Source organism: Pecten maximus, chromosome 7 (genome assembly GCF_902652985.1).
Source record: "Pecten maximus chromosome 7, xPecMax1.1, whole genome shotgun sequence".
NCBI lineage: Eukaryota > Metazoa > Mollusca > Bivalvia > Pectinida > Pectinidae > Pecten > Pecten maximus.
The window spans coordinates 44,131,018-44,142,809 of NC_047021.1; the positions used below are offsets into that span (position 1 = coordinate 44,131,018).

The 11,792-nt window shown below is 36.3% G+C and overlaps 1 protein-coding gene across 2 annotated transcripts in view; it reads left to right on the forward strand.

The window, feature by feature from the left end:
- The window catches only part of LOC117330945 (protein Wnt-5b-like), a 62,438-nt gene extending 50,955 nt beyond the window's left edge, over positions 1–11,483 (forward strand). For both annotated transcript variants that reach the window (XM_033889520.1, XM_033889519.1), the window contains one exon: positions 9,508–11,483. In XM_033889520.1, the coding sequence (XP_033745411.1) occupies positions 9,508–9,969 (462 nt within the window). In that variant the 3' untranslated portion in view covers positions 9,970–11,483. The remainder of the gene's footprint in view (positions 1–9,507) is intronic.
- Positions 11,484–11,792: the final 309 nt, after the last annotated feature.

Consider the following 11,792-nt stretch of genomic DNA (forward strand, 5'->3'; position numbering starts at 1 on the left):
TTGATCCAAAATGTCTAACTAAATCTTCTTTGGACAAATATATCCGACCGATTACAATACATTTCAGTGTAGAGACTTTTCCATGTTTGTTGTAATATTTGAAGAGAACATGATATTTAGAATACATCATTATAATACAACGTTCAAATGATACTTATAGAATCTTGTTGTTTTCTTATGTTGTTTTATTGTTTGTTTGTGTTTTTGAAAAGACAATGGATTTTCAGTTTTGAAGTTAATTTTTATATTAATTGGAAGAAAAACTTGTTTTCCCTTTTCAACAAATTTCATTCCCCAGCAAAGTTAGTCAATCAAAAGCCAGCGTTGGGGAGTCCTTAGGACAAGTTTTTTTTTTTTTAAATTTACAATTAAATTTGAAAATTACTTTGATATATCATTTCGATAGAATTATTTACATTTTGATATACATCAAATGCTAATGAAATACACTTCAGGAAAACATTTCAAAATATGATGCTAATATTCACTGCTAAACGTAATTAAATTCGTGCAAAATATGCAGAATAAATTCTGAATTTTGAAAATTAAAATTTGACACATCATGACTGTACATATTTCAGATACGATTCGCAGTTAAATATTCAAAAATGGCGCAAGACGAAAAAATGTGCAAAGAAAGGACTAAAAATAGTTTAATTAATACGTAGTTGTGAGCTGAAATCATAAAAAAATGTGCTGAACAGTTCAAAAGTGATAATAGTTACTGGCCTGCTCGGTAGCTGAACATCTTTGCGATTTTTAATGATATGTATAGGGTCGTGAAGTAATGGAGATCCGTCATAATTAACATAACTATGTGGCAGGTCTATGAAGAGCGAACACACCCAAGTTCTGACGAATTGACAAATAACATTATCATTGAAATCATTTAATTATGCACCATACAAAAATATGTGATAAAAATAAGTCAATTGGCACGAAACTTTGTTCGGGTGATCGATCGACACGTACTGGGCTATGTATGTAATAACGACACATACCGGGCTACATGTATATGTCTGTAATAACGACACGTAGCGGGCTATATGTCTGTAATAACGACACGTACCGGGCTATATGTCTGTAATAACGACACATACCGGGCTACATGTATATGTCTGTGATAACGACACATACCGGGGCTATATGTCTGTAATAACGACACATACCGGGGCTATATGTCTGTGATAACGACACATACCGGGCTATATGTCTGCGATAACGACACATACCGGGCTATATGTCTGTAATAACGACACATACCGGGCTATATGTCTGTGATAACGACACATATACCGGGGCTATATGTCTGTAATAACGACACATACCGGGCTATATGTCTGTAATAACGACACGTACCGGGCTGTATGTCTGTAATAACGACACGTACCGGGCTATATGTCTGTAATAACGACACATACCGGGGCTATATGTCTGTAATAACGACACATACCGGGGCTATATGTCTGTAATAACGACACATACCGGGGCTATATGTCTGTAATAACGACACATACCGGGGCTATGTCTGTGATAACGACACATACCGGGGCTATATGTCTGTAATAACGACACGTACCGGGCTATATGTCTGTGATAACGACACATACCGGGCTATATGTCTGTAATAACGACACATACCGGGCTATATGTCTGTGATAACGACACATACCGGGCTATATGTCTGTGATAACGACACATACCGGGCTATATGTCTGTAATAACGACACATACCGGGCTGTATGTCTGTAATAACGACACGTACCGGGCTATATGTCTGTAATAACGACCCATACCGGGCTATATATCTGTAATAACGACACATACCGGGCTGTATGTCTGTAATAACGACCCATACCGGGCTATATATCTGTAATAACGACACATACCGGGCTATATGTCTGTGATAACGACACATACCGGGCTATATGTCTGTAATAACGACACATACCGGGCTGTATGTCTGTAATAACGACACGTACCGGGCTATATGTCTGTAATAACGACCCATACCGGGCTATATATCTGTAATAACGACACATACCGGGCTGTATGTCTGTAATAACGACACGTACCGGGCTATATGTCTGTAATAACGACCCATACCGGGCTATATATCTGTAATAACGACACGTACCGGGCTATATGTCTGTAATAACGACCCATACCGGGGCTATATGTCTGTAATAACGACACGTACCGGGCTATATGTCTGTAATAACGACCCATACCGGGGCTTTATGTCTGTAATAACGACACATACCGGGCTATATGTCTGTGATAACGACACATACCGGGCTATATGTCTGTAATAACGACACGTACCGGGGCTATATGTCTGTAATAACGACACGTACCGGGCTATATGTCTGTAATAACGACACATACCGGGCTATATGTCTGTAATAACGACACATACCGGGGCTATATGTCTGTAATAACGTCACATACCGGGCTATATGTCTGTAATAACGACACATACCGGGGCTATATGTCTGTAATAACGACACATACCGGGGCTATATGTCTGTAATAACGTCACATACCGGGCTATATGTCTGTAATAACGACACATACCGGGGCTATATGTCTGTAATAACGTCACATACCGGGCTATATGTCTGTAATAACGACACATACCGGGGCTATATGTCTGTAATAACGACACATACCGGGGCTATATGTCTGTAATAACGACACATACCGGGCTATGTGTCTGTGATAACGACACATACCGGGCTGTATGTCTGTAATAACGACACATACCGGGCTATATGTCTGTAATAACGACACGTACCGGGCTGTATGTCTGTAATAACGACACATACCGGGGCTATATGTCTGTAATAACGACACATACCGGGGCTATATGTCTGTAATAACGTCACATACCGGGCTATATGTCTGTAATAACGACACATACCGGGGCTATATGTCTGTAATAACGTCACATACCGGGGCTATATGTCTGTAATAACGACACGTACCGGGGCTATGTCTGTAATAACGACACGTACCGGGGCTATATGTCTGTAATAACGACACGTACCGGGGCTATGTCTGTAATAACGACACGTACCGGGCTATATGTCTGTAATAACGACACATACCGGGATATATGTCTGTAATAACGACACATACCAGGGCTATATGTCTGTAATAACGACACGTACCGGGCTGTATGTCTGTAATAACGACACATACCGGGGCTATATGTCTGTAATAACGACACATACCGGGGCTATATGTCTGTGCTAATAACGCGTGCTCGGCTTTATAAGGTTTTTCACGTTTACCCCTCTTCCTTACATCGCCTCTCCTGGCAGTACAGATATACCAATTAACATTTTTCGATCAGTCCTCCTTAATTTGGACCATACCATTCAGATAATTACGACATGCGTTTTTCTTTGTGGCCAATGTACGCTGACCAGGCTTTGAGCGCCAGCCTGTCAATCGAACTGCATGACTGTGGTCATTTATCGCCATCGAGTCGTCTCCTGACGGAAACTCGTGCTTCGGGACAGACGAAATTACCATCACACTCCTTACCCACTGATAAACAGACGCTGTCTGCGTAAAATGGAAAAATAAACATTGTGACAACAACCTACATGGATGCAACTGCCACACGAGAGATAAATGTCCCCTGTTAGCGTCGACATTATGATGTAACCTCTACAATTCCCTTTAAATGTGAACGTAGACCTTTAAGTATGAAAGGGCGCATCCGAGCAGACGACTCGAGTAAGATGGCGGGAAACAGGGGCCTGTCTGTATAATCATTTGATTAAGACTGCCATGATCGTCAGTTCTCCCTCCATTTTGTTTTTATCTTTGTATTTTGTTTATTTATATGTACTTCATTTTTGTCTGTTTATAAATACTTCATTTCTATCATATTAAGTTTTCATCGATAAATACTAGATGAGAATTTTTAAATAGAGTTTAAGTTGATGTCTTTATCTCTCTTTTAATAGAAAATGATTTTTGTTGTAAAAGAAAAAGACATTAAATGTATTTTCGCACCTGACAAATCATTCGTGTAAACATAAAATAATATCTCACTTCGAAAAATGATAATCATTTCATTTGAAAAACAATCGAGTTTTAGCGAGTTTACCGGCCCGATAAGGTTTTTCCGATAACACAAAATTAGTATTAAGATAAAAAAATGTCTTGGAAGTAATTAAAACTATATGTAACACATATCAGTTGCTGTGTATAAGATTATATTAAATATCAACGCATCATCCGTTGTTGATAATCACCCTCAGGCATGCACGATTCGTTCTAAAGTTTAAAACACGTGTTTTCAAGAGCGTTCAAGCCGTGGGATGCCTCTCTCCTAGCTCACACTGTGATTTTATCCAATAAAACAGCATATCTTTTCATTATAAATACTGGTTGTTAGTTTTTTGACGTTTCAGTAATGAAAATGATTTCATGAATCACGTTTACGAATTAGCGTTATGGCGTAAAATCCCTCCCGAAGGTCTCGGCGGGGCATTTAGATGTAACACAAGATTGGCGAAGTCTATATACATGTATCTCTAGCGCTCGGTAGGAGGATCGCTGTCTCAGTGTTGTTTGTTATGTCGGATCAACTAATTACACAATTTAGTACTTTCAGGTCATTAGCATAATTGGTTATGGGTCAACTGAAAACTTTAAGAAATATGTAATTTGGTTGGAAGGATATAGAGGGGAATGCTCAGGCAGAGAGTATATGATATATATATAGATATTCCACGCGCGAAGCGTCAAGATTTATTTACTTTCGGGAATGTAATGAATACATGTAGTTATGGGATGGTGATATGGACGCTCGGTTTACTCACATTTGTTAAATGGATTAGCTCGTGTCAATTAAAACGAATTGGGAAGATGTCTTTTCCACAGAAACTCCAAACTTCCTCTGAGTTCAACGCGCCTGGATCATTATGAAGGGCCGAGATGTGTGGAGAAATTACCTACTCAAACATATTTTCGGACGAATACATTCAGTCTACATTATCTCGAGGTTTATCGAAGTATTGGGGTTAACATATCGAGATTATATGAAACATATCGAGATAAATAAAAAATTCCAAATATTCGGAATATTTTCGAGGTTCTGTCTTTTTATCTCGTCGACATGGCTTGAGACAAGGAATGTTATTTGTATTTAAAAATTGGCTCTCAATGCTCTCACCACTTTTAAGACAAGTATCACAAGATTAAATGAAATTTGGTTTTACCAAATCATTTCTCTTTTTAGACTTTAAGGAACCACGCAAGTGCACAAAATATCATAGATGTTATTCACATCACATGCTGAAGTGAAGCTTTCAAATTATCAACTAAATGTTTAACTGCAAATTAAAACGCCGATCATCGAAATTTGGCAAAGTGTTTTGCAGTCTAAAATTTGAGATTTGGAGCAGAGCTGAGCGGTTGACCGATTTGAAACTTAGCAGTGTTATTTTTTTTATATTTCATGATTTTTTTATCCTTTAAACCTGTATTTCAGTATAAGGGTATTTCACCTGGCGTTTTATTGCTCAGACAACACCATTTCACTCTCATTGCTACGTTTATATTGATATTTATGTTAAATATAAGTATTTTTTTCACAGGCATGAACTCTGATCAAAACAATCATTCAAACTATTTTTTTTATCATGTACTCCATATTGCTTACGTCTTGAATTTGACAGAATTGTTTCAAAGTCGACTCTGTGCTAATGTTGAAATGTAACATGCTCTAAGAAATAGACATCGGTGTTTATTTGCGTCCAAATTTCACTCTTTTTACAATTTTTTTTCTTCAAAATTTACATCAAACATTCTTCGCTATCACTAATCATGGTTACGTTTTACGAATCTTCACTTAAGATTTCTAACCTCTGTTTCTCGCCAATATTACCAAATCTTCAAACATCAACTTAAAGCAAGCATTGATAGGCTTGTGCGCGTGTTGATGAATGCAATCGACATCATAGCTTTGATCGAGCGAACACGTTAAATTGACGAAAGAATAAAACATTAACCACATGCACTCCCCTTACAGAGCTCTGATGATTGGTTCTAATTTGGTTTAATATTGCGTGATACATCGCAATGCATGCCCTGTGCCCTGATTCAGGCAGATGGCTGCCATATTGTGTAATTTAAAAACATCCGTTCCATTCCCCTCTCTCCGCTTTGCTCTTATTTCCAGCCTCCAATGCGTACGCATGCGCAGTAATATAATCTGATAAATATGAGGATTCTATATTCATATGATACACACTTGCTTTATAATGAAAAAAATGTGTGATTTTTAGTACGGCCATTGCACATACACGTGCGTCCGCGTGTACTTTATGTAACGAAGCAGCTGATTTGAGTGACGTCATATCCTGTTTTTGATGTCGATTTCATTTGAAAGCTCATTCAGATTAGTACTTTTCATTTCTATTTCAAACCACTAAATTTCATTTACTTCCTGATTGAAATCAAATGATTTATGACGTTATATATTGTGTGACGTCACACTTTACGTAGGTATGCCTTCTATTTCCTATGATTCTTATTTTACTACGATTTTGTCGTGTCTCTCGGCACCGTATCAATCGACCAGGGTTAGTTTAAAATTGTAAAATGATTTTCTGCCGAAGTCTTTTTTATTATCATTTACGCTGATATTGTTGCGATTCAGTAAAAATGACAATTCATTGATGACAAGACCGATTGTTAAATCGTGTGTCCTTTGTATCCGTGCCTTGACCACACGATCACAGCGCCACCTATTGGTCATCAAAATTTTGAAGTTCTAATTAAATTAACGGATGATTGTAATAAAGATCGGGTTAAAAGCCTGCCATTAGCGATAAATAGTGACCAGGTTTTTATTTGTATAACTTTTGAAAGTTCAATTCTGTGATACGCTCATTTTTCGTCCCGTAATAAATATCAAAAAGGCCATCTTTAATTCTAGACACGGGTCAAAGAATTTTATTGCTGAAAATTGGTAGAAATTTGTGAGACGTCTCTGAATGACCGATAAAATGAACGTAATTTGTTTCGTTTAGCAGATCCACGGCGATAACTACACTTAACGTGGCTTTTTTGATTGACTATAATTTATGAGAATAAATGATAAAAATCTCTTTGATAAATCATTCTGATGGAAATTTCTTTTCAGAATTGTTCAGATCTATGTCAGTAAAATACACACGTTTAAATACAGGTTTATTTTATAACGTATTTGTTTGTGTTGTCCCTATTCAAATCTCCACCATACATTACATTTCGCGAAGTCGTCAGCCCCGGCGGGGAAACTTTCCCTCGGACGTACAAGGGTCAGTTGGTTTTTTACGACGTAAATGTTTTAGACATTCGTTGAGACCCGCCAGTCCATTTTATGTTTGTAATCACACGTTTTTACGATAAGAAATAACCGTTACACTGTTGAATGACTGGCCGTAGGGCAGTGTGAATATTCAAGCCTAGGTCTCGCTAAACGTGTCTGACTTCTCGGCTATACAAATGTGATATCCATACTTATACATCAATAAACATGCTCGAATATAATGTTATTTTCTTAAAAATAAAAGCCGTTGTGTGTACGGACATGTATTTTGATAATAAATACGGCAGGCTAGCTATGGTTTTCCATGCCACACGGTTTCAGCTCTAGGCCTTCAGACACGGTTTGGTGCCCACGAGTTATGTCCCTTGATTTGTTCGGCGATAATGATATGCCCCCTCTGTCCAGCATGTTCGGACAGCTATTACTCATTATAATAAAACTTGATAGGAATTTTAAATATTTATTCACGGCTTAAATGAAATATTTTATATAGATTTGCTGTGCCTTGTACTTTAATAGATATCATTAGTTATAATATATTAGTGCTTTGAATTACCTATCGCTAACCACAAACCCAATCGGCCTAAAGGACTGTGGTTTTTCTCACCTTCACATATTTTTTTTTATTGTATGAAAAAAACCCCGATTCATCACCATTTCTTGAAAAAAATCAACACAAATTTTACTACCATATATAAAATTTTATTTTACTATTGCATAGAATTCATCAAATTCATTTTAACTTTATGAGCATATTTCCATCACAATAGTTTACAGAAACGCTGAAAAATCTGTTTACTCTGTATAGATTATATTCAAAGTCACATGGGGTGCATTTTTGTACGACTGATCTAAGTTTTAATGACAGTTTAATGATTAAATTTACTGACGTTTTAATAATTAAAATATTAATGTCTAATATGATATATGTTTTTCATATTCTCCCATAAAAATATATTTCTGAAAAAAAATGTCATCATTGTATTACGAAATACCGCAAATATGGACCGGTATCTGGACAGGACACATAAAATGCTTTTCAACCTCGAGTAAATTAAAGTGTTTATGTTCTCGAAATATTTTTAGCCTTCCTAGAAATTTCAAGATTATGTTCACACACGAGAAATTACTCGCATCGCCATAAATCATAGTGGTGTTTGCTACAAAATCAATATACATGTTTTATTTTAAATATTGACATCTTTCTACAGTAGAACGATTTCCGTTTCCCTGTGATAATTCTACTACCCAGAAACTAGCCTCCGGGTAGCTTACACCTGGCCAGTACTAAAATACATTTCACTGAAAATATCTTTATTATCAGGCGTGCCAGCCGGAGACACGAACAAAATCCATTACCCCAAAAATGAGTATTTAGAAAAAAAATAGAGAAGTAATAATATTTTCTTAGATAATGAATGATCACATATGATTGACAGCACGTGCGTTATACAAATCACTGGTAACTCAAGTCACACCTGCAACGTGTATGAAATCGACAGTGAAATCAAAATGTACAGACTGAAAGATATTGTGACGTCAGTTTGAATTCATATTGTGACGTCAGTTTGAATTCATCATGTTTTCAACAGACAAACTGGCTTCCATTCGGCATGAACAAAAAACAATGAATTATGTTTTAAAAGATATATTCCGTCAACCCTGTCTATAACGGTCACTCAATGGACCATAGACAAGTGACCTTTATAGAGAGGTGATATTTGTATACAAGTTTAATTACATAGAACACTGTGTTACATTTGAAACCAGAGCAAGGAACCTTTATAGACAGACTTTCGAATACAAAGATGGCTTTTAAATCATGTTTTTTCTTCATTGTTCATACTGATTTTGAATACACAATTGATGTATTTTAGAAATTTTGATTTTTTTGTATGTGGCTGGTCATATCTTTAAAAGGTCTTGAGATCAAACATTAGTCAATGCATGCCATTTTCTGTACTAAGGTAACAGCTTCGGTTTCTATTGCACTGGTCAATACTACAGAATATTGTACAGTTGGTGCCATTGTTTTTCAGTACTCTGGTCCCAAAACAGTCTATATCTAACATCAACAGCTTAACGTCATACTTACTGTTGTTTTTGCATGTAAAATATCGACTGCTGGTAGCTCGATTTTATCAATAAACATTTATCTTTGTGTGTTTTAGGCTGTTTATAACTACGCCAAGGTGTCGTGTAAATGTCATGGCGTTTCCGGTTCCTGTAGCTTAACCACGTGCTGGCAACAGCTTCCGAGTTTCCGGGATGTCGGGAACCGCCTAAAGGACAGATATGATGGAAGCTGTGAAGTTCGCTTTAATAGGAGAGGAACAAAGCTGAAGAGAAAAATTCAGAGATACAACAAACCTACAAAAGAAGACATTATATATTTAGACGAATCTCCGGACTATTGTAACGCTAATCGAACAACCGGAAGTTTAGGGACAGTGGGTCGTGAGTGTAATAGAAATTCTGTAGGGATGGACGGATGTGACCTCATGTGTTGTGGGCGGGGCTACAATACATTCAAACGGAGACTTGTTGAGAGATGTCACTGTAAATTCTATTGGTGTTGCTATGTAAAATGCAAATCATGTGAACGAGAGATCGATGTACACACTTGTAAGTAAATAAATAAAAAAAACGTGATAAGTTAAACTTTACCTCCTATCGACGTTCTGTATAGTGCTCGCATATCAAGGATTTCGGAATTTTGAATATGTGTATGATTCATATCAAAGCACGCTTCGAACTTATAGAAGCTGATTTTGGTGACGTGGGATAAAAATGGAACTATGTATAGCTCCGTATTGAAACTACAAACAGGAAACGGAACTCTATCTATATGCTTGTTGCTATAGCGATCAAAATGGAGCTTTTAATTGTTATTTGGTTACCAAATATATAACAAATACTATTGTTATTTTTTGTGGTTACTGAAAACATCTGAAAAGTCTTTATTGTCATTGGGAACGGAAGTGATTTGAAATGAAAATGACTGGAACGGAAGCTGAATGCAGTAACCGGAAACGGAAGTGGTTCAATACCACGTGACTGAAGACATCTATAGATCGCACTATCATGTGTGGGTTTCAGTGTGTGCTTTAAAAGACACGTTCGTGAAAACAAGTGCTGCATCACGTGACATTGGTGCAGATCTCTCAGGGGCTGCCGTACTCTGCAATATCGCGCATGCGCAGTTATATCCACATATTCATGTTTGTAGAACTATATAGATATATGTATAAGATATTTGCTGTGGATTTTGATTCCGGAAACGCAAGAATATTACACAGATCATCCGTGGTGTTTCCTTCTGGGAATTGCGCATGCGCACGCACTCTCCACGGAAGACCTTATACAGGATGTATGTCTCAAGCATCATATCACGATGCGCATGCGTATGACGTGTATATAAAAACTGACAATATTTTAATTCCCGTGTTACACAGAATTTTTCGTATCACATGTAAATATTGTTGATGTGTATATGCACTTTGAATATATATTTATTACGCAATTTTCATTCAAGTTGATATGCCAACACTAACCGAGAAAGTTAATTATCTATATATTTGTTCATTTCTTAAAAAAAAGTCATTTCACTACGAACATTAAGTGTAAATAGAGGCGATACCAAATGTGATACTTTCAGTGGGTGAGCATTGTTCTATTTTAGTTTGTCATTAAATTGTAAAACAATCATCATGGTACTCATCTTCATTGAAATTCCAAAAATAGATTGGGGATTTCCACAAAATGCAACGCTAAGTATAGATTGACTTCCTGATTGGCTGTGTCTGGAAATACTATTTCGAATGTTTTTTCTTTAATTATAGATTAAAGAATCTAAAATTGTTTTGAAAGCTCACTTATGGATTATCAATTTTGTTGTTAATTTCATAGGGTGATAAATTGAGCTGATTTTAAGACAAATAATTTCTTCGAACACTGAATTCGACCAGGCCAAGATGAAATTTTTCATCTAAAAAAACAGTTTCCTATTACATTTAGCATGTTCTGGAAATAGCCTGTTGTTGAATGTTCCATGTCCTAGAAATGGCTGGAAATAAGTGATTAAATTGATAGATAATTTTAATATACAGATCCTGTAACGTGTCAATAAAGTATAATTTTCAATCTTCAATTTTTCAAGATATCTACTGGTTTACATGTATGACTGATATGATGGTGTTAAGTTAAAGACATATTCATTCACACAGACAATATCAATCAGGTAAACTTTGTCGACAAATGAAACAGACAAACTTCGAAAGTTGAACTAAATTTGATAGTTGAACTGAATCTTATAGTTGAGCTAAATTTAAATGTTGAACTAAATTTGCTGTTGAGCTTAATTTGAAAGTTGAAAAAGTAATCTTTTTTCCAAACTGGTTTAAGAAAGGAATAATAATAATTAATGATCTAATTAAGGATAAAAGTGATGGTTCTT